Genomic DNA, 24,717 nt, shown 5'->3' on the forward strand with positions numbered 1-24,717 from the left:
ATCCACTCAATTGTGTGTATCAGGCACACACACCCTAATTTAAAAAAAAAAAAACAAACCAAAATCAACAAACTGAAGAAACCTGCTTCCTTTAAAGCTTCCCTGTCTATGCCGTGACACTTCATGTGTTTTAAGTAATGACCTGCTTGAAACACCATATTTTACAGACATGATGGATCCTGCAGCAATACTGCAGTCTCATGTCGCACTGGCTAATTTAACAGGCAATCTGCACATAAATCAAAGTGCATGTTAAAAAAACAGGGCATGATAAATATAGTGAAACATTTGTACAGATGTTATTACATAATGCTAGTAACTGCATCTAGATAAGAGACAACAAATGCTATCCACACCCTGCCAGACAATCCACACCAGACTTAAAAGCAGTATGGATGGCATTGTGCACACTGTGTTGGTATGGTGCAGCTCCACCACTACACAGCACCATGCTACATGATGTGCACATGCAAGCTTGCACTGGGGCATAACCAGCTGAGACTAAAAACTCCTGCCATATGCAGCTCAATCCCTTTTGTGAAGACATTTGACAAAACCTGTCAAGGAAAGTGTTTCAGCTTTGGTTTATTCCACCAGCACTTTCAAGTTTTAGTGTAGGCATTGGGATCAGTTTAGTTAAAACTCACCTAATAATTTCTCTTCTAGCTGCACAAACAGCTGGGGACTGCACAAGGAAGCAGATTTACTGGGAGCAAGGAATGCAGCATGTGAGGAGATCCAACAGTTCATAATCTTCAAAGTTAGACCCCAGCTTACCAGTATGCAACAAAGACCTGCAAAGGATATGCCCTTGATGTCCCTAAGCAGACCATGGGCAGCTTCATGATGGTTTCTATTGCTCTGGGCAATGAGCTGTCTAAACATCTGACTAGTGGTGAAGTAGGGTCATCATGCCAAATGCTTTATGAAGACAAGCAAAAAATACTTCCAGAGGCAATCAGCTGAGAATCTCAGCACATGATTCTCGTTTAGGGAAAGGATATCTTCCTTATTTTCTTTTTGTTAGAGTTGAATTCTTTTATTCAGGTAAAAGTCCATTTTCAGAAGCAGTCACACCAGACAACACAGGTGTCCTTAGTCTTCCTACAGCCTATAAAGCTGTGTAACCTTGAGCACCATCTGCTGGGGACTGATCAAACCTGATTGAAGAGAAGGTTTTTTTCATTACAAGGGTGTATTACCAAAGGTCTTATGTAAAACCCTACCAAATGAATTTATAGATTAATTTTGTGGTGCTGTGTTTTGTTTGTTTTCATGCTCAAATATATATGTTTGCAACACAATTATACTTGTTTGTGCATAAACTAAAAAGAACCAGCATGCATATTTTAAAGACTGTATTTCCTTATAAATCATTTGGATTATTGTTTAAATATCTAAGTCAATATTATTATTGCCTATACCATTTAGTTCTCTTTTCCCTTTGACTACTCTATTCTACTCCATCATTTTGATGATTCTGCTGTCCTTAAGCTTTTCTACTGGAATAGTCCCCAACTGAAATTGTGCCAGATGATTTAAATCCTCTTGTGGCAATACCAGGGAAAGAAAACATATCATTGCCATTTCAGATAGCCACACCACTGTTAAACATGGAAGACTGTCAAGTTAAATAAACCACTGCTGAGGTGCAGACAAAAACCCAGTTTCCATCTAAAAATGTAGCAAATATAATCATGAAATGACTGATGTTCAAAATCTGAGAACTTTTTCCATCCATCTTTAGAATTAAATATATTTAGATTTTTTTTACTTTTATCTTTAGGTTTGCAGTACTTGGTTAAATATTTGAAATAACTTCAAGATCACAAAGACTATAATGAGAGACCGTAATATTTCTAATACTTGTATTTAGGAAATATCCAATTTTTATGGTGCATTTAATAAAAATTCTCATTTTTCTTTGCTCTCTGCTTCTCATGAAGAGCAACAGTTCCAACTTTTCGTAAGAAAATAATACATACTCTATACATTTAATTTTCTTCTGAAGACAGTTATGAATGTCTAGAAAGTCATTTGCTTCAAGAATTCCTGCTGTTCTATTACTCAGTAGTTTTAACTGCAAATTTTAAGCTGACTGATTATAAACATCTACTTATTTTAAAACCAAAAAAAAATACATTAACTTTAGTACCAAAAATTACTATTTCTGTTTAATGGAAGCCTATAATCTCTATGATTTACTTTCTTACTCCCGAAAGCTATGAAGTCAATAAAAGAAATGGGAAATGGTTGAAAAATAAATGTAATGTAGCTGAACACCACAGAGCTAATTGTATTTAAAATTGTTGATTCTGAGGGATAAACATTTGAAACCTTGGTGTCCAACCTTGAAAGTCTTGGTGACCAATGAATAATCCCTTCAGGTACTGATCTTGAAATGATCCTGTGTGTATAAAAATTTGATAGTTTTACTTGGATTTATTAGCTTTGGTTACTGGGGGAGCAAACCACCAGAAACTCGAAAAGAAACAGGAAGGTATCCCTTCTTTTGGATGGGTCAAAGGTTACATTTCTCTCTTCCTTATTGGTATATATGGTTTCAATAATTCTTATGAACACAATTCTGAATTTCACTAACCACATCAAAGTTGGAAGAAAAAACAAATAGCAATAAAAAATGCCAGTCAAAACAAAATCAGGCTCCTACAGAGTAGAAAGACAGCACCTTTAGCTTGAGAAAGATTCTGCTTCTCCATTTCCAGAAGTTGTAACTTCCAGAAATGCCTCCTCTGTGGCACTAATCCTTCTACTACTTTATCTCAAAAGCCATTCAAATAACCAGTATCACCACTATCATCACAAGCATCACCAGTAAAACTGTGGTGACACCTCCTGATGGTCCTGGCTGTACACCATCCTCATGCAGTCTGATAGTATTAGTGAAGTTAGAAATACACAGGACCTCAAAGAGATGTTGCTCCATCGCAGCTATAAAATCCACCTGAAATATGATAAAGAAAATAGTATTTTTTTTCTAAGCAGAGTGTATTTGCTATTAAAATAAAGGAAGTTCTTAAAAATAGTAATTTAAAAAAAAAATCACAAATTTTATGAGAAACCACAACTTTGCTCATCTTTATTTCTGTGCCAAGATTCACCTTTGCTCATTGCTGAGAATGACAGAGAAAAATGCATCCTGACACTTGGATTACAAGTTCAGCTGTAACCTTATCAGAAGAGTGAGAAGCAAGCACACTCAGACAGTAAATAATGAACACCTAAAATCTTTTTACAATCTGAAGAGTCAAAAGCCTAGGACAAAAAGATGTTTCAGTCAGGTCTCCTCATCACCTTCCCCCAGAAAATCCAGATAGAAAACTACAGGTATTTTAGTCTGGTTTACTTTTAGCTTAAAACCTGTCACTTTTATCTTTAGGAAGAAATCCTAATTAATTTCATCTCTTTCAAGGATTTGAAAATTAATGTACAATCCTACAAATTTGCTATCTCTTCTTCAGTTTGCCCAGGTTGGGCACAAAATTTAAGGAGATTCTCTCTTTCTCAATGCTCAATTATTTTTAAGCACTAATACATACAGCTTTGTGAGTAGTATTGAAATATAGGACACCTAAAATATCTCAAAATTGGGAATTAGAGAAAAAAGCTCTTCATCTTCCTCTGATAGCGTGGATTCTGCAAATAGAGCATGAATGGAAGTCAGAGTCCCACATCAAATTAACTCACAAGTCTGGATTCCCATGTGGCAATTTTGACTCTGCATTTAGAAAATTAATAGAGATCTATTTTCACAAAAATGCTCCTATATGATCTCAACTGCCAATAAGTACACTGCTTCTTTCATGTTCCAAAGGGGCTGTGCAGCTTTTTCTTCCTAAGGGTGAAAAGAAAAAGGTTTTGCAAGTAAAATAGTAAAAAACAAAGAAAGAAGTTTTTCTGATGGGGACTACAATGACCTCCATTTGGCCTAAGTTAGCAGATCAGTGCCTCGAACTACCAAGATCTACTCCTTATCACAACTAATTCCAGAGATGTGCTTCTCCTCCTGCAGGACAAATTGGACCTGACTAATGCTGCCTAACAAAAAACAAATTCCTTTTTCTCTTTCTTTCACGAAACATGCTCTAATACCCAATGAGTTCATTGAATCATTACACATGGTCATCTAAAACATTTGTGAATATTGCCTAAGGTAAATAATTTTCTAAGTCAGTTCAATTAAATCTTCCACCAGACTGCTTTTTGAAGGCTGATGATACTGGTGTGATCTGCATGCAGTAATTATCCAACCTTTCCATTCTTTGCATTAGTTGTGTTAAAAAATACATTTTTCTTTCACTTCTTTTTTTCCCCATGACTTACACATTGACTTTCATGAACTAAATCTGAAATTATCAGTTCACTACATGACTTGTCCCAAGACTATAGTCCCCTAATTACCACACATTACATAGGGGTAATTACAGAGCATACTAGATCAAGGCCCGAGGCATCTGGATTTCCTGTACTTGAAAACCTGTGAAAAAAAAAAAAATAAAAGGCCACAGTAGCACAGAGGGTAAAAAGGTTTCAGACTTCATCCCAGCCTAGCATAATGAATGTACATGCACTTGGGTCTGGGTGCCTGGCAGTTTTCCACATCTGTAAGTTTACCCTCTGCTCCATACCCTTTTCTTTTAAGAAAAACATGCACTAGATCTTATGACTGGAATGAATTTGGTTGCTTCCCCAAGATCTTCATATCATATTCACCACCTCTGGTTGACACTGTTTCTCTATTTGCAGCTCAAGCAGAATGGCTTCAATACAGATGTTTTCTTCCAAACACCCCCCAGTAGAATCAGCTGGACACACTCAACTAGCTGTTTCAGCAAGTTTGATAGGGAAAGGTTTTCCATTTTCACCACTTATTTTGTGTATTTTGTGTATTTGCACTCCAAGGGCAGACAGAAGAGCTCTTCATGATGCATACTTTAACTTCTGGACAGAAAGACATTTGAACAAAGGAGAGAAAAGGTCTGAGCTTTCATCTTCCAACTTTTCCAAGAACCAAAGTAACCATTAAACTTCTTTCCCAAGTCTGCAGTGATCCTGAGCCAGTGTATGATGGCTCCAGCATTACAATAACTTATATGGAACAAAAATAATATTGCAATACTTACCAGTACTACTTTATTTAGTGCTTGATTCTAGAGGGGTAAAAGTGAGGAGCTATGCTGGCTGAAATTCTGCCAATGCTCTCCCTAATTATACCCCTCAGACACAGACTTTCCTACCCACTGGTACTGCTAATCATCCCAAGTTCAAGTTTGTATTAATTTGTCATCTTTCACTCATGCTTTCAGAAATGAAATTGTGACTTTCCAAACGCTGCTGTGGAACACTACACAAGCCTTTTGCTTTAACTAGATCATTAGTGTCCTTTCACAGCTCCATTTTCTCACCCTTTCCTATCACGTCCAACATATGTCACTGCTGTGTGTTTTCAAAGCTCTTTGAAAGGATATCTCTTAATGTATCATCTCTTACTCAGTAACAAGAAGTCCAGCTGAACCTTCCATGTACTTGAAAATTCATCACCAAAGAACCCCGTGTTTCATTCTCTCCCACTCGCCCTTTAGCTTTGGAAAGACATTTTTGAGAAGTTCAACAAAGCTGCCTTTCATCTTTGCTAAACACATCCTTAAAACTCCCCTTGTCACATCATATTTCTGACCTTTAGTTACACCAGGGGATCAAGAGCACTATAACCACTTTGACCATCACAGTCCTGTAATTCAATAGGCTCCATCTGTGTTCCTGCAGCATTTTCTCTTACCCTGAGGCTGCAACGTTTAGGGGATTGGTTTTGTTGGTTTTTTTGTTTTGTTTTGTTTTTTAACTAGCTGATATGTCCCTAGACCCTGTGAGAACAGAATATTAAGCAGATTTTACATAACCACAACCTTCACAGGCTTGCCATGAAATCTTTTGCCATGCCACTGGTTCTACTGCAATTCAATACACTTTCTTAACAAAAAAAAAAAAAAAAAAAAAAAAAAAGGAGAGATACACTACTTATCAACTATCCCTTAATATTTGCACAGCAATATCAGGCCCTGCATCAGAAATTATAGGAGCAGCAATAGGATAGTTGCACAACTGGACAGCAAATCAAAATTAAACGTGGTCACCTTACACTTCCAAGTTACTGAGTAACAGAAACCAGCACCTAAGCATCCTGCACACATTATAACACCAGTGCCTTATCAGCAGTACTGTTACTATTTCAGGATCCTAGAGAAAAAGTTAAACTAGAAACCATGTCCTGCATTTGGTGCTCTCACATTGCCATACATTTGGCTGGGAGAGAACACTTGTGTAAGCATTAGAGGAAAATTCAGGAATATGAACATTAACCCTCAATGCAATCCCCAACTGATGACTTTTGGAATAAAGAGTGAAATGTTTAGATATCACAACACATTTTCCAGAATCCACAGGATTATAAGATCATGCCCTTTTTATTCACTTTTTAATGAAGGCAATCAAAGGCAATGAAAAATGCCCAGATTATTCAATCAACATGCCTTAATTTTTTATGTAAAAGAAATATTTCAAACCAAACTAAGAGAAATAGGTCATGATCAATGGTCTGTAATACAGGCTGGTTTAGTTTTTTCATTTTCATTTCTCTTCTTAAACAGATTTCCATATACTGATCAGCTATGTTTACACACCAATTTTATTAATAAAATAATGCAATGTACATTAATTTTACTACATCATTTGCTTGAAACTAATTTCTTGAGGCCCAATGAACTGAAGCACCTATAGTTTTTCTGTTAAATATAACTGCATTTCCCATTAGTTTTAAAGATCAGCTACTTTATTATACAAAATAACTAATTTCTTACCTCAGTCAAGAAACAAGGAGGTTTTAAATTAGATAATTAATTATTATAAAATGTCTGTTCTTCCCCAGAGTGTAACCAGAATGAATCACCAATTCAGTTCATTTTAATTTCTTCCCCTAACACTCATATGAGCTGAGTTGTTAAACTCTTTGTATGATCACTGAATCTTAAATCTGTAAATCTCATCATTTTAGCAGAAGGTTTTCATCTGAGATCTCTTGTGCCAAATCCAGATTGCATTTTAAATTGCAAACTCCTAACTTCATTTCAATATGCTTGAAAGCTGCAGTTTTCTGTCACAATCTAGAAATTGGATATTTCTGTTAGTACCATCTCAGGAAGGAAAATGTTCAAGAAGAATCTCTACATGCTGCTACCCATTTTTTACAATTTTTATTTCACAAGCAAATGTGAAAGGAAGTTAATAATGCAAGTAAATCTTTGGTTTGGGGCTCTTATTGCCAGCCCACATGATTACAGGACTATAAAGTGAAAACTGCAAAACAAAGAAGCTTAACATTGAAAATCATAGCTTGTTTAACGTTGCCTAGTTTACTTTATTAATTATAAGCAATAATTTCAAAGCAAAGAAGTAGACAAACCCAAAAAACACCAGATGCATCCTCTAGGTCTTAAATTTTATTTGTGCTAGGCAAAAAGAAAAGAATAAGCACTTTTCTGCAGAAGGTGAATTGAACAGCACTGCTAATCTCACACAGCTACTCCATCTGGGGTTTATGATGGGCACGTCTTCACGCCCAGGTGTTTAAATCATACAGAGAGAGTGCTTAGCTCATATTTAGAGAGAAAACAACCCTCCTTCTCCTGCCATACACTGCTGTGAGGGTCTTGCTCCATCTCCTTGACTCCCATTCCTACCGGCATGGGATTGATGATGTTCCCATGGCTGCTGACCCAGCCCTGGTCCCACAAGTCCCTCAATTTGCAGGACAAGGACTCCAGTCTTCACCAACACAGTGGTCTCCCTGACCTCACACTGATTTATCTAGGTCTCTCCTGAACTGGGGGTCCAAAAACCAGTGCCCTCACAAGGGCTCTCCCTGCCCTGGACAGGACTTTCCATTTGTCCCTCTTTATGGCTCCTGGTGGCTCCTTCCCACAGCATAGACTCTCTTAGTAGCCCTTGAGGCTATCCACTGGCCACCTGGGCTTGGTATAACCTGCACATTTGATGGATGAGGACTCTGTCACCTCTTCTAGGACACTGATAAAGACGCTAAACAGGACAGATTACAGACCCCAGTGATGCCCCTCTTATTACCAAGCTCCAGGCTGATGTGACTGATCAGCTACCACCCTCTGAGGCTTATGTTGATTGTGAGAACAGAAAGTGTCAAGAGCCTTGATGTAGCCCAGGTACACAACATGCACCACTCTTCCCATATCACAGTAATTTCTTCCCAGAAGGAGATCAGGTGTATCAAATGTGATTTATCCCTATAAACCTATGCTGAGAGTTCCCAAACACCTTCAAGTGCCAAGAAGCATACTCTGTGATTTTCCTAGGAACCAAGCAAGGCTGACCAGCCTGGAGTTTCCCTTTCAGTCAACATTTTCAGTCTTTTTGGAAGATGGGTGCAACATGGCTTCCTTTGGTCAGCGGGGACCCTCCCAGCCTCATTATTCCTGCTCCAACTAGTAAATGAGCCCACCAGGGACGGAGCCCCACTTGACCTTCTTTTCACAAACAGAGAGGGGCTGGTGGGAGATGTGGTGGTTGATGGACGACTGGGACTTAGTGACCATGAAATAATAGAGTTTTCAATACTCAGGGATACAAGGAGGGTTGTCAGTAAAACCTCTGTGTTGGACTTCCAGAGAGCAGATTTTGGACTATTCAAAAGACTAGTTCAGAGTATACCCTGGGAAACAGCCCTTGAAAACAGAGGGGTCCAGGAGGGATGGACATACTTCAAAGAGCATATTCTGAAAGCACAGGAACAGGCTGTCCCAGAGTCCCGGAAGGCGAGCCGGTGGGGAAGGCAACCAGTCTGGCTGAACTGGGAGACTCTGAAAGAAATTAGGATTAAGAAGAGGGCCTATCAATTATGGAAAAAAGGGCTAACTTCTCAAGAGGAATTTAGGAATATAGTCAGGTCATGTAGAAAGAAAATCAGAGAGACAAAAGCACAACATGAACTGAATCTTGCTACCTCTGTGAAGGACAATAAGAAATCCTTCTACAGATACATCAATAGCAAAAGAAGAGGCAAGGAAAACATTCATTCTGTACTGGACATGGGTGGGAATATAGTTATCAAAGATAAGGAAAAGGCTGAGGTATTTAACACCTTCTTTACCTCAGTTTTCAACAGAAAGACAGGTTATCCTGTTGACAGCAGGCTTCTGGAGCCTATAGAAGGTGATAAAAATCTAAACAGCCCCCCTGTAATATTGAAGGACACAGTCAGTGACCTCTTGAGCTGCTTGGACCCCCACAAGTCTATGGGACCGGATGGGATCCACCCAAGAGTGATGAGGGAGCTGGCAGAAGAGCTCGCCAAGCCTCTCTCTATCATCTACCAACAGTCCTGGCTCACGGGGGACATCCCAGATGATTGGAAGTTGGCGAATGTCACGCCAATCCACAAAAAGGGCCGGAAGGAGGACCCGGGAAACTCCAGGCCCGTCAGCCTGACCTCAGTGCCTGGCAGGGTTATGGAGCAGATCATCCTCAGTGCAATCACACAGCACCTGCAGGATGGGCAAGGGATCAGACCCAGCCAGCACGGGTTTAGGAAGGGCAGGTCATGCCTGACCAACCTGATCTCCTTTTATGATCAGGTGACCCATCTGGTGGATGAGGGGAAGGCTGTGGATGTGGTCTACCTGGATTTCAGCAAAGCCTTTGACACCGTCCCCCATAGCATTCTCCTGAAAAAGCTGTCAGCCCACAGATTGGACAGGAGCACCCTGTGCTGGGTTAGGAACTGGCTGGAGGGCCGGGCCCAGAGAGTGGTGGTGAACGGGGCTGCATCCAGTTGGCGGCCGGTCACTAGTGGTGTCCCCCAGGGATCAGTGTTGGGCCCAGTTCTGTTTAATATCTTTATCGACGACTTAGACGAAGGGATTGAGTCCATCATCAGCAAATTCGCAGATGACACCAAGCTAGGAGGAAGTGTGGACCAACTCGAAGGCAGGAGGGCTCTGCAGAGGGACCTGGACAGACTGGAGAGTTGGGCTGATTCCAACGGGATGAGGTTCAACAAGGCCAAGTGCCGGGTCCTGCACTTTGGCCACAACAACCCCATGCAGCGCTACAGGCTGGGGACAGAGTGGCTGGAGAGCAGCCAGGCAGAAAGGGACCTGGGAGTCTGCATTGACAAGAAACTGAACATGAGCCAGCAGTGTGCCCAGGTGGCCAAGAAGGCCAATGGCATCCTGGCCTGTATCAGAAACAGCGTCACCAGCAGGTCCAGGGAGGTGATTCTGCCCCTGTACTCAGCGCTGGTGAGGCCACACCTTGAGTACTGTGTCCAGTTCTGGGCCCCTCAGTTTAAGAAGGATGTAGAGGTCCTGGAACAGGTCCAAAGGAGGGCAACCAGGCTGGTGAAGGGACTCGAGCACAGGCCCTATGAGGAGAGGCTGAGAGAGCTGGGGCTGTTCAGCCTGAAGAAGAGGAGGCTCAGGGGAGACCTCATTGCTGTCTACAACTACCTGAAAGGAGGCTGTAGCGAGGTGGGAACTGGACTCTTTTCACAGACGACCTTCAACAAGACAAGAGGACACAGTCTTAAGTTGTGCCAGGGGAGGTTTAGGTTAGATATTAGAAAGAATTTCTTCACGGAGAGGGTGATCAGGCTATGGAATGGACTGCCCGGTGAGGTGGTAGATTCTCCGTCCCTGGAGACATTTAAAAAAAGACTGGATGTGGCACTCAGTGCCATGGTCTAGCAACTGCTCCGGTGGGTCAAGGGTTGGACTAGATGATCTCTGAGGTCACTTCCAACCCGGCTAATTCTATGATTCTATGATTACTTCATAGAACCATGGAATGGTTTAGCCTGGAAGGAACCTTAAAGATCATCTCATTGCAACCTCCCTGCATGGGCAGGGACACCTCCCACAGAACCAGGTTGCTCCACGTCCCTACATACAGCCTGGACTTCATCACTTCCAGGGATGGGGCAGCCACAACTTCTCTGGGCAACAGAGGTTATAGATGTCTCACTCTGCAAGATAAGCCAAGCCACAGCACCCTCAGGTCCACCATGGGCTACTAGACCATGGATGAGGACATTTCCAGCCACCACAGCTTAATGCTTACCTGTGGCTGGTTATTTCTGGTTATTTCTCTTCATGACCTGTCCCTCCCAATGCAGAGGTATACCAGGATTGTCTGAGGAGGACTGCAGTAATGTCAGTGCTCAGTTCCACTGTCCTCTCTGTCTGTTGTCACACCAAATCACCCATCTCACTAAAAAAATCACTTCTCATTTTCTAGGCCTCCCTAGCAGTAGAACTGGTGACAGTCTATCTACATCATTCCAAACCTAAGCACCTAAGTCATCAGCTCAGCAGACAAGTACCTCAGTTCCCTGTAGGGGAGTTTGCAGTAACCATTTTGTTTTTTTCTTTTAGTTTTTCTTTTGCTCACTCACTCAGTTGGTACCTATAACTACAAAACCAGAGGTCGAGAAGAAGGGTTGAGGTGTGACATCAGACAACATGAGTTTTCAGCTTCCCCCATCATGGAATTTTCTATCCACAGCTGATTTGGAGATGGTCCTCAAGACTTCCCTCCTTCCCTGCAGTGCAGGACTTGACCTGCCACCTTTGTGAAACTTTTATTAAGACCTTGTAAATCTTCTGTTTGGCCTCCCTGATGGTAAGCAGCAACCCCACAGGCAAGGCCATCACCATCCTCACCCTAAGGATCTCTACAGTCATCTTCCCTCAATGTCTCTGGTGTACCAGGTTAGTTGGTCCAGCCTATGCCAGAGGAATTCTCATTTGGTACATAACGTAAGTGAACCACATTCTCCTAAGAGTAAATAGCCATGTACAACACCTACTTTGGAAAAGCAGTGGTGTCGATTACAAGTACACAGGGTTGTTACTCAACTGGTATATTGTAAAAGGATGATTTCACCATTTAGTATTAAAAAAGCTGATAGGTATTTTATGTAACTGCTGGCAAGCAACCCAAGTGAAGGGCCCCAGTTCAGATAATAAAGGGACCTGCAGTAATTAAGGCTCAAATATCCCTAATGGAGTGCTGGCAGTTTTTCTCTCTGGTTTTGCCTGAGACAGCAATCCAAATCTGAAAATCTAACATAACAGACCAAAATTTCAGAGATGTTCTTGCCCATTCTCTAATGAGCTATAATACAGCTCTTTCCCAAAGGTTCTCTGAAACCATAAAATACTAAACTATGTTTATAATAATAAAAAAAGCTGCACATCTGATTTGAATATTTAATTACTCAGCTTGGACATGAAGTGACAGCTTGCAATGTAGATAACAGTTCTGGCAAACCTGCAGACATTAATCAAGAGGAAACTTTGGTATAAAATTATTCTGCCTGTATTCACAAGAGGTGTCTGTGTTATTAAAATCAAGATAAGACACAAAAATCCTGAAATAGCTGAATCTGAAGAGCAACCTGCTTTCAACATCAAATTTGGATTAACACCTAACAGGGCCCTGGGTCTTTAAACCATCAACTGAAAAACAACCACACAACAACAAAAAAAAACCAAACAAAAAAAACCCAACCAAACAAAAAACGAAACCAAAAACCTCCAAAATTCTACTTCAACTAAGCTACAATGTAAATCCTAAACCTAAAAACAACTTTCAAATAATGCTGTTTGACACAGTGACACCTTTTGTCTGTGTTTCCTACCCTTGAACATACTGCAGTTTCAGCTCACACTATTTCTCAGCGATTGCAGCTTTAAACATTACTAATTTTCAGAACAATTACAAAGCTTTCAATAAGCAGGAGAGTTCCAGGAAAGGACAAAACCTCCATGTAAAACCTTTGTGCAAGGGAAGAAATTAGGACCTCATAAAAACCAAAAGCTCAAAGAAAAAAAATCCAGCCAAACAGAAGAACACTATACCTCTTCCCACAAAAATACATGAATAAATAAATATACAAATAAACCTGTTCTTTACTCTTCCAGACAACACTACGTGTCGTCTAAAAATGCAAGGTAGTTCGTGACAAACAAACTAGGTCACTAAATAGATGCCAAGGATAAATATAGTCATTTCCAACACATGGAAATGCTCCCAGAAAATTTCTGGAAAGCTCAAGGCAGCTATCCTGAATTCAGAAGAATTCTTTGCCTACCAACATCACCCCCAATCTTCATTTCTGGTGAATATTGCAGAACATTCCTACTATATAAAGATCTGTCTTGTGTTACTACTTACAGATATGATAGAAAAAGCCAGAAACCGATATAGTAGCATAATACTGACCCCACCCTCCCCAGCCAATAAATGCATCTTGCAATTCTTGCCACTGCCTTGATCTCTGTAATGATCTCATGGTGACACATCTATGCTGTTAGAAGAACAACACTGGCAATATGTCAAAAATTCCACACAGGTACCATTTCTTCCAAGTTGAAGGAAGCCCTTCCAAGGCATCTGCTATGCCTTAAAAAGGGTCAATACTAAATATTCTCCCTTCCCTCCCAGAGAGCAATAGGAAGTAAATGGCTTAGGACTGGTATTACTCCTTCATTAGTGCTGTTGGAATGATGTTCCCCTGTATCCTTCAGGATGATTCCTGAACCCCAAGTTCTGGATAAAGCCTGTGTGACCAAAGAGCAGAGCTAATATAGTTATTTCACTGCTCTGGGAAGGCATGATCCAAAATAAGTTAGTATTTCATTTTTGAACTACATCAACTTAGAAGCAGCACCTTCTATAAAGCCAGTTTCAGCAGATATCTACCAGTTTGTAATCTGCTAGAGCAGTAATTTTATGGGTTTTATGGTGTTCTTTTTCAAAGAACAGATGTAATATGTCTAACATCTTCAGTAATTTTACTGATGTATCTTAAACAGAAAAATGGGGCAGAACAAAACTATATCCCTTCTGAAGACACTTTTCTAACAGAAATGTGTTCTGAGATTCTATATTAAATGCTTTTAAAAATTATTTCAACTGTTACAAAATATATATACCATTCTGTAAACAGGCTGAACATTTGCAATTTGAATTTTAAAAGCTTCAAATGCCTCATTTTGAAAATGGAAAAGAAATGAGGATTTCCTGCATATACAGCAATAATGTGAGAACACTGAATAACATTATTGGAGAGCTCTCCTGAAACAGCAATCCTAGATGATTACCTGTTTGTGAGATCCCTGAAACTCTTTGGGTAAGTATTACCAATACGCTAACCCTTTTCACACACACACACACTGAAATGTAGATGCAAAGAGCTGCAATGCTTGCAGCACAGGAGCTTGCACTTTGGGGGACCTAACATCATAGTTTTTAGCAGGCATGGGTCATAAAATGTATTCTTTTCTCTTAAAAGCAGTAGCCTTTCTGTATGATATATTGACCCTTGTTTTCAAGATTCAGGGTTGCTTTTTGTATCATATGGAAGGCACTCACACTTCAAGAAGAAAGTGGAAGGAAAAAAACCCAACAAAAGAAAAAAAGCTTGATGTGACACAAGAGATTGCTATAAAAGATGCTAGCACAAAACATGATGATCACCTGCCAGACCAGAACATTTAGAGTGAAAGAGCAGCTTCCCAAATTTAAAAAAATATATAGAGGAAAACTTCTTTTATTTGTCGTTACAGCTCTCCAGCTCTGAAAACAGTGCTGCTTTAGAGGAAAAGTTCAGAAAGATTAGTACAATTAAATTAGATTGAACTTTATTCCAGTGAAGTTGTGGTACAATTTTGGGATATTTCTTCTTCTCTCCTCTTCCTTAAAAGGAAATTTTTAGTTAGGATTTAAAATTCTGTTCAGATATTTTTATAAATATAATGCTATAACCACAATTCATTACTGGAAAATAAGCCAATATACCTCTTTTTATTTATTGCTTTTTACAGGAATTACCAAAAAAAGAAAACAGAAAAACAACCAAGTAGCATACCAACAGGTAAAAATTAGTCAGTCCCTGGTCTCAGACCCTAGGAAGAGACCTAGCTGCCATAGGGCAGGTGTTTGAAGCTGGGCTAAAGGGACACTGCCACTTAAAAATGTCACAACACTTGATCGGGTTATTTGCTGAAAGATGCAACTTTGTCCAGCTGAATCCAGTTGCCAGGTTAAACACAGACACATAGATATCAAGTCCTCATGAAACAATCTAAAAAATTCATATTAACATTTTGAAGAGGTTTGGGTTGGTTTTTTTGTTTGTTTTTTTGGTTTAGGTTTTTATTTCTTCTCAAGTTAACAGAAGCATGTAGTGATTTTACTCATTTGTTTTGGCTGCTTCTCTCTTCTTGCTCAGCCTTCAGCTGGTCTGAATGAAGGAGCCAGAACCACATCCACTCAACCAGTAGCTTTAAGGCAGCTTGAGTATCTGAGGTAGCCAGAACATCCCACTCTACTGAAAGCACACAGAGAGCTCGTGAGCCTAACCTGCTCTGCATGGCCAAAGAGTGATCTTTATCCAAAAGATAAATATTTGGTACAGAAATAATTAGGGAAGAAAAACACTGTAGTATGTCCTCATCAAAATAGGCTACCAGGACAGTTTAATTAATGAACACTTGATTGGCCCCAGGATGGTGAGGCAGCATGCAGACACACAGGAGAAATGCAGAATTTGCTCCTCTGCCCACAGCCATGTCAGGGTGATGTAGACAGGACTGCAATGCACATTCACAGGTATGATTTCTGTACCTGGTTTGTGTGGTGGGTGATTTACATGGGGTCAGGAGAAAATTGGCATTCTGTGCCTTCAGGTATAGTGGGGGCTGACTGAGTTTCTTTCCCTGCTCAAAATGCTTTAAATTCATCTGTTTGGCACTGAACACCTGGCAAAGCCACACAGAGAAACATCAAGTAGGTACAGAAAAGTATTCACTGGCAAAAAAATGTACAAGCCATCACTCAAAAATCTATAGCTTCCTCTTGCAGAAGCCAAATGATGACACAAGAGGCCTGTGCCACTTGCTTCTCCCTCCATCTTCCCATCACTCTTCCTTGTGCCAACCCTGCAGCTTGCCTGATCCTGCCTTGCCCTAAGTCATCCCAACAAGCTCAGCCACCAGCAAAGCAGTGCTGAATACAAATAATGTTTTATTGCTCTGCCTAACACCAGCGACAATGCTGAAACCAGGGAAAAGTTGATGGCAAGCAGCAATTAGTTGGGCAGGGTCATACTGTCAGCTGTGACATGACAGACTTGCTCATCTCAGGTGATGTTTAGCAGTAACAAACTATGGAGACTCAGGAATTCTGACAGAATGAACCTGTTTCACCCCTCCAGTGGCCAAGAGTCCACATCATTACCAAAGGCCAAACCTTTTACTCATATTCAGCATTTCAAATTTATGAATAACACAGATGTAATTGTAATATTAAGCCAGTGTATACAGTTCATCACTATTTACTCCAGCAGATTTCAGAGTTGTTATTCAGATGTTTTTGGTTTTTTTTCCCAAATAGATTTCACAGAAGAAGAGATACATCTCTGGGACTAAACTCCCAAGCATGTCTGACATTGCTTTAATTACCTTTTTTTTGTTGCTGATCATTCATAGTGGATGGTAATTCACTATGATTTTTGTAACACGCTGATGCAGAAAACCCACATTTGAAAGAACTTGAAGTCACATAAAACCATCAAGGCAAGGAACCACAGAGTGTAAATATATTTGTAAGTGTGCTACACTGTGAAAATACACCATTTCTTAAATAAATTTCTAAAAGACAATATGCACCTGAACAAGGACACAAGGTTATATAAAAAAAAAAAAAAAAAAAAAAAAAAAGAGGCTAAAATAGGATGATCTTGATCACAGCCAGGAAAAATGAAAGGTATTATTAAAGAGGCTGATCTTTATCCTGAAGGAATACCTATAACTGATGCATCATTTTGTATGAGGTCAGAAGGCAGAGACATAAAAAAAGTCATCAAAGAAATTAGTCAAAAGCATCATTAAAGAAATATATATATGATGTACAATGCAAGAGAACTACTAGGTCGTTTTAGGTACTTCTCATGACAACAGCCCGTAATTTCCCCATCCACACCTTACACTACTCACAGTAGTAACCTAATCTTCCCTTAAAATTGTTCAAATAAATGGGTGTTCAGTGGTTTTAAAATAGTTCTGGAATAGCATCTGAAAGCAATCAACTACCCAGTCTTGGTTTTTAACCTAGAAAAGCCCTTGTAAGGCAATCCTGCACAATTCCTCACAAAAGGAATCTGACAAGTTACACACCAAATTGTACTTTCTCCAACTCTCCGTCAAAAATCCAAGAAGCAAAGGATGTGAGTATTAAAAAAGGCTTGGAGCCCAGGCCACTGTCTGCAAATGTAATACTTAACTGGAAAATGAAAAAAAAAAAAAACAAAACAAAACTGGCAAACAGATTAAAGCAGTACAGTCTATGGGATGATCTTTTGAGGTACCTTCCAACCCTTAACATTCTTTGATTCTGTGATTCCGTGACTGTGATGGAGAACAATCAAAGAAGAAGCCTGGATTAAAGGGGCTGGTTGTGCACAGTGACAACCAGCACGGATAGAAGCTCTTGTAGAAGAGGGAAAGATAGGCTGTAAGATTTAAAAGTTAAAAATAAATCAAGTATTTTTTTTTTTTTATTTCTTACACTCACACATGGCATATATGTCTTACCTAAAAGTATTTCCTATGTTGTCTGTTGTAGCTTCGCTATTGTAGAAACCTAAAGACATGAGTAATCAGATGTCAGAAATTACTGTTATTTACAGACTGCTGTCACAGCTCTCCATAATTATACAGGTTGACATAGCATCTTGACAATGATAGGAAAAAAGCAGTTTTTGTTAGAAATTTTGTCAGCCTCCCTTCAGAGAAGCATGGCAAATAAAATTACTGTAGTTAGAAATTGACAAAGCAATAATCTCTTTCAATTTTTTGTCTGTCAAAAAGTTACTGTTCAGAGAATACTCAAAGACACACAGAGACAAAAGGGACTCTGTGTCTGAACTGCGCCTACAGCAGGGCCATAATCTGACTGTGCACGAATGCCTTGTGTTGCTTAAAGCTAAAAAGAATAAAGGAAAAAAAATAGTTGCAAGGGGACTTGGACAGCAAGAAGGGAAGGTTATCTTCAAAACAAAAAATCTGAAACTCTCAGATTCCAATACATCCTCTGAAGCACTAATAGTCAGCCTGAACCCGTGCTGTCTGGGTCTCAGGAGCATAAGCAGAACACCAGGTTAGGATAGGGAGGAACAATCGCTGGTTGAACTCCTGAGTCTACAGAATAGTAATGTCCTGCTTTTTTCAGTTTTTGCTTGGTAAATTTCTCAAGAACTTGAATGGAGTCACCACTCTATGCAAACACTGCATGCTGGCCAGGCCCCTGCTGTTCCCATGCATCACCTGGAATGAGAGGGTGCTGAAGAGAACCTACATCAAACCTCCCACCTCCTCCGATGGAGGGCATCAGTGTCCTGTGTGTTTTCCCTCTTCCCTGTGGGCTCCAGGTCACGTATGACTCATGGCACTGAAGCAGTACTGCACCTTTTGCACAGACACCCTTAGTTTCCCACTTGGATGTTCAGAACTCCTGCCTGGGCTCCATGCAAGGAGAGCAGATCTTCTCGCACCTGCTTATCTGCTGCTCCTCACTGCTGCCACCTGCACACTTGAGTTTACTGTGGTCAAAATCCTACCTCCTAGAACTAGAAACTGGATGTTCTACTTCCACAAGTGATATGCTGAAATAATCCAGGATTCCCCATTTGAATGTTGTAGACAAATGAGTGCTTTCTTCTGTATTTTCAAGCAATTTGACAAATTCTTATAAAATGTGTTTGTCTACCTGTGGTCCTCTATTCAAAAGTGAGATATACTATAATTTGTGTCAAAAAAACAACCCTAAAAGCAACATTAATTGCTTTTGTTAGATATAAGACATTTTGACTTGAAAAAGGGAACTTTGCATACTGGATTCACAGAACAATGAAGTTTTATCTAGCATGACCTTTTAAAAAGGACCTAGACGGTGGCACTTAAGTGAATGTAATTCCTCTGTATGTTATCTGAAGTGTGGATATACCTACCATATGGTATGTATGCATATAGCCACTATAGAGTCATGTGAAATTAAGATGTTTTTTTGTATGTCATATGATAATGCATTCACTCACACACCACGTAGTGTAATTATTAGTTAGATTAGCTGGAGACTATATTAGGTAATCATGGTCTGTTTCATTTCTCAGCTTTTGAAACTTAAAATAGAAGAACACCCCCACTGTGATGAAAGGTAACGCAGCTTGCTGATTAAAGAGAGAAAACCCACACAAACAAATGAACAGAAAACCCCCTCTTGTATATTACCACATCACCAAGAGATTTGATAAAATCCCAGACCATGAGAAGACATGCACAAATTCTGTGCCTCTGAATTTCCAGGACACAAGCTGCTGGCTGAGCCCGGGCTTTCAGCAATATCCAGCATCCAAGTTTGCAACTGCAGCTGCTGTTTCTCCACAGGTCCACGCTCTGGTTCGTCAACAATAGTGGTGCAAAAGCTGCTTTATCCCCTAGTGCCATGCTTTCACTATGCACAGTGAGTAGCTCTAAGATGATATCTAAGTGTTCCATAATGAAGGAAACCTAGACCCATTACTGCTTACTCCTTGGGCTGATGTAACATTGAGTTTAGGTGGATGTTGGTTTTCCCCCTTCTCTCTCCCTTCACCCAGTTCAAAAAGAAAATGTGTATTTGTCCTTCAATACAAAATGGCATTTTTCAGAGGCTTAAAGTTTTCAAATGTTAAGGTTTTTACAACTCTTATTTGGGTTTGAATATGTAAACTGATCTTTAATTTTTGAATGTATCATCTAGGAAAACTAGATCGCATTTCTACCCTGAACCTGTTTTTAATGTTTAAATAAATTAATACTGTTTTGATGTGTAGCCCTTATTCTTTCAAACTCAAGGCAGCTAGGCTTCAAGTATTCTCCAAAGAAACTCAGTATCAGTTGTAAATGCAATATTGACTATCCATTAAGATTTCCGAAATACTACTAGATATGTGGCTTACGTAAGTTTTAGATGTGTAAAAAATATAAAAAATGAAACAGCAAAACATGCTAACTCCTATGTGACTCATAATACATTTAAGAATAACATAGATTTATTTATGAATCACAGTTTTTTAAACACCGCTTCTTCAGGTATCTTTACTTACGCTGAGGGGATGTCAGGCTGTGGAGCTTGTTACTGCTGCTGTATGGACATTTGCTGTATAAAGTTCTAATTCAAGGCATAAAAATCAACCTCTTAATAAAAAGTGCTTGTCTTTTGAAATAACCTCCAAAGTGGACTATTTCCTTGATTTTCAACTGGATGGTAATTGGAAAAATGTGGAGGAGAGATGATGAGATCGTGCTCCTTTTCACTGTGCTACCATTGATAAACAATTTTGTATGAAGTATATGCTTTGAAAAAAGACATAAAGGATAAAGGACGATGACATAAAGGGCAGAGAAAGAGGAAGTCAGATACTCAGAAAACAAAACACCACCAGGACTATTAATTCCAGTTATAACAAAGCACAGCTTGACATCAAAATCTGTCCTAAACTGACCAGATATGTATAGGATGCAATAGTGGATCTGCTTATACACTTTCTGGAGGCTATAAGAGCAGTCATGGAAAATCAATTGGAATACAAATGTAATTTGTTGAAAGAACAGTGAAAATCATTATGAAGGGTCACACTGTCAGCAGCTTGTACAGAAGCAGATGCTGTCCTAAGATGCAAAGGTATTTAGTAAAACAGAAGAACCTTGGTCTTTAAAAGTCCCTGTGATGTTTTCAGTCTTTCAGTACAGTTACAGGAGAACAAAGCTACAGTTTACCTCTCTTGTTTCTCAGCTCTTTTATTCCTTGCAGCTCACCCCAGCTGCAGAAAGAGGCTTTATAGAAACTTGTTAGTCTCAGAGAGAGTGAAGGTTCCCACTGTAATGGAGAAAAAGCAACACCTTTGAAACAGTTCCTTGAAAGTTCCAGAATAGTTATCTCAGGCTCAATAAGACAAAGTTATAAAATAATGATCTAAGTTTGCTTGGGGTTGGCAATGTACGTGTATCATTTTTAGGAAAACTATACACAAATATTCAGCAACAAGCTAAGTGAAAAGCATGATACTATGTTAGGATCAGCGTCACCATAAAGACAACTCAAACGGTAAATCTTTAGAAGATCCTGTTTCAAAAACATTTTATACATAGGCATGGAATATACTGATTTGCTATGCACTTACAATACCACTACCATAGCTGATCAGCTTACCCCAGTTCATAAGGTAAATCTGGGTGCTACAACATACACCAGTTTTAAATTATGTTCTCCTTTCCTTTGATCCCAATTTCACTGACTGTTTTGAAAAGTATTTGTTTATTTCTTCCTTAAAAAAAAGCAAAAAAAACACCAGTGGGGCTAAGAAGACTGGATTACTATAGATGAGATGCACTTTAATTATTTCACATGAAATAATTCTTTGTACATAGTCTGTGTAGTCACTCTTGTTGCTGTTGTGCGTCCACTACACAGTAGAACATCAAGCTGGCTCGTGTTCAAATTTGACCATGAAACAGCAACAACAAATATAAAAACTTACAGCTGTTTTGAAATCTGTTTAAAAGGACATTCCCTACTAAAAGGGCACCTACATCTTTCTTGCAAACTAAGGAGTAAAAGTCACTGCAACCTTGAAGCATGGTTTCATCATATACATGCAGACAAACACATCTCTGATGATCAGACTCCTGTTGCAGTGCATGAGACTGCGAATTTATCAGACTGGTCACAAAGAGGAGAATTACAGTCTTCCAGTGAGATAACTTTTTCATCACCATCATCATCATCTATCTCTGACTTTCTCTCCCTTCTATCTCCATTTTTTAAATAAAAAAATAGATTCTTGCTGATATACTCAATACCTGTTCCAAATGCAAAAAGCAAAAGACGTTTTTAAGATATGATGCGTAAACAGGATTTTGATCTCCATCATCAGTTTTCTGAGCCCTAGTGAAAACACAGTTAGTGGTTTTCTCTTCCAGCCAAGTCGAAACACGGGTCTCTTATGAACTATCTGGCTTAACTTTGATCTACAGTTGGAATTTAGCCCAGAAGACAAGAGGGAAGGACTGGCTACTGACCAGATGACACTACAGTAGTTTTTCATTATACACATCATGCAGAGGGACTCATCAGCAAGTAATGTTCAAACAATGTACAAGAAGTTTTTGTACTGTTCATAACCTGCTTTCTAAAGAGTTTTAGTTGCTTACAGTGCTTACAGTCTTCATAACTTTGAGAGGATCTATTAAATGTTGTGACAGTGAGCAAAATTAAGTCACTATATCAGAAATGTCAAGCAGCATTTTATTCAGTTTCAGCACTTAAAAAAACCAAACAACAAAACAAAACAAAACATGCATCATTTTCTTCTGTTTGATTTTGAAAGCCAAGGGCAAACCTTTAACTGAACAATTACAGCTTAAGCAATCACAAAGCAAATGGATTTACTTATTTTTTTACTTCCCATTTCACTTCTACTAGAAAAATCTCCGAAGTCCTCCCTGTTCTGAAGTTACCTAAAAACATGGCAAAATTTAATGCAAAGATGTCTCAAATACGAACTATGAAAAATCCTATAGAAGCCCAACGCAAAGCATTTATGGCTGTTCCAGAGTTGGTGGAAGATACAGTATCTTTTTAGCAAAAGACTTTGGGCATAAACTGCAGGTACAAGGACATATTGCATAAGCTATCACACGCTTGCTGCAACTGTGTGAATGTTACTGGATTTTGAGAAGCCACTGTGATGAATAATTTAAGATCTAATAAAATATTCAATTGTACTGATACATCGGTTCATTTCAAAAAAACAAACCGAACCAAAACAAGGAAAAAAACAATCACAAACAATCAAACAAACAAACAAACAAAAAAACATCGAAAATTACAGCAGCAGGTCTAAAAGTCAAAGGAAATATTCCATTACTCATTAGGTTTAACAGTTGTTCTAAGCTTCAGCAACATGCAAAAAGGACGAATAAGAGATCTCCCACCGCCAGAAATGTCCTCAACCCGGTTCCCACGCGGGGGACAGCGTCAACCCCTGCACAGGGGCAGGTTGAGAGCTGGCAGGTGGCGGGAATGCTCCTCTGTGCTGGGCTGAAGGGTTCAAGGAAGCCCTCCGGGCGGGACGGGGGTCGTCACTGAGGGCTTTGGTGCTGGGGGGCTGAGGGGTGGTGGCAGTGATGGGTGGAGGGGAAGGACCCAGGGTGTCCCCTGTACCCGGGGCTCGGCTCCTTCCTTCCCCGACGGCTCCGCGGCAGCCTCGGCGGGGCGCCCCGGGGGGGTCCGGGACGGGACCGGTGGCAGATGAACTCCCCCCGACCTCCCTCTGCCCTCTCCCCCGGCCACCCTGGCCCCTCCGCCTTCAGAGGAGCTGCTGCTCTACAGCCGATCCTCACTACAACCTCACGGTTTTCAGCTCGTTGCAAGACGAGCTCCCGACAACTTTTATTAATGCTAGGAGGGTAAACCCATCTAGCCTGAATTATTCTTATAAACAACAGTAAAAGAGAACTTTAACATCTGTAAAGTTATTTTTCTAGGGTAAGGCTGAGCTCTCTTTTTTGAGGTGGGATGTTTGTTTGTTTTTTTTTAATTTGGGAACGGAGGAGGGCATGAGACACAGACAAGGCGCCAATGGTGCTTTAGATGGAGATGCCCTAGATAGGAGGCAGGCAAAGGGTCGCCTGACAAGAGCTATTCTGCTGCCGAGAACGTGTTTGCAAACTGTTCCGTGGTTTGCTGGATCTCCGGCTAAGAGCTAACAGCCTTCAAATTAAAATGAAGACCGGTGACTGGGGAGGGGTAGGGGCAGGAAGGGAAAAGAAATGTGGACAGCTCTGCGGATATTATTAAATCTTCCCATCCGCTCATCTGGATTACATTTAAGCTCTCATGGCATTCCTTTCTCCTCTAATTAAGCGTAGTTTCAAAACAGAACATGTCTGAGGGTGGATCTTTCGTCGCCTTCTACTTAAAACGTAGAGATAAGTATTATTATTTTTTCAAATATTAAAAAAAAAAAAAGGAGGAAAAAAAAAAAAAAAAAAAAAAAAAAAGCCCAGACGGAGGTACCCAAGCTGAGAGCCGCCCGCCGGCCGCGCCTCCCCGGGCACTTCGGCTCCGACTTTCTGAGAGCTCCGGCGCGGCCTCGACCCCGCTCCCCACCGCTCCCCTTCCCCTCACCTCGGGCGAGGCTCCCGCAGAGCATCAGCCAGGCCAGCACCAGGCGGATCATCTCTCCCTCCTCTCCTCCTCTCTTTGCCGAAAGAAAGAGGCAGCAGCGGCGGCTCCTCCGCCCGACGAGGAAAAGATGTGAGGCGAAGCGATGCGAGGTTCCTACCGGACCCCGGTCGAGCGCAGCCCCCGCCGCGCCTCCCGCTGCCGCCGCCCTAGAAGCGGTGAGGAGGCTGCCCCGCCAGCTGCTGCCGCACCTCCACCAGCATGGTCCGACTGCCCGCCTCCGTCCCGCCACTGGGCCGATGCCAGTGTCGCCTCCTCCTCCTTCTCCTCCTCCTCCTCCTCCCCCTGCGCGACCGCGGCCGCTTCTGCCCGCGCCGC

General features: G+C 40.5%; 1 protein-coding gene across 1 annotated transcript in view; it reads right to left on the reverse strand.

The window, feature by feature from the left end:
- EDIL3 (EGF like repeats and discoidin domains 3) overlaps positions 1–24,390 on the reverse strand; it is a 227,730-nt gene extending 203,340 nt beyond the window's left edge. Inside the window, exon 1 of the mRNA XM_030467107.1 lies at positions 24,343–24,390. Within this exon, the coding sequence (XP_030322967.1) occupies positions 24,343–24,367 (25 nt within the window). The 5' untranslated portion in view covers positions 24,368–24,390. The remainder of the gene's footprint in view (positions 1–24,342) is intronic.
- Positions 24,391–24,717: the final 327 nt, after the last annotated feature.

The sequence above is a fragment of the Calypte anna genome, chromosome Z, assembly GCF_003957555.1.
Source record: "Calypte anna isolate BGI_N300 chromosome Z, bCalAnn1_v1.p, whole genome shotgun sequence".
NCBI classification, from domain to species: domain Eukaryota; kingdom Metazoa; phylum Chordata; class Aves; order Apodiformes; family Trochilidae; genus Calypte; species Calypte anna.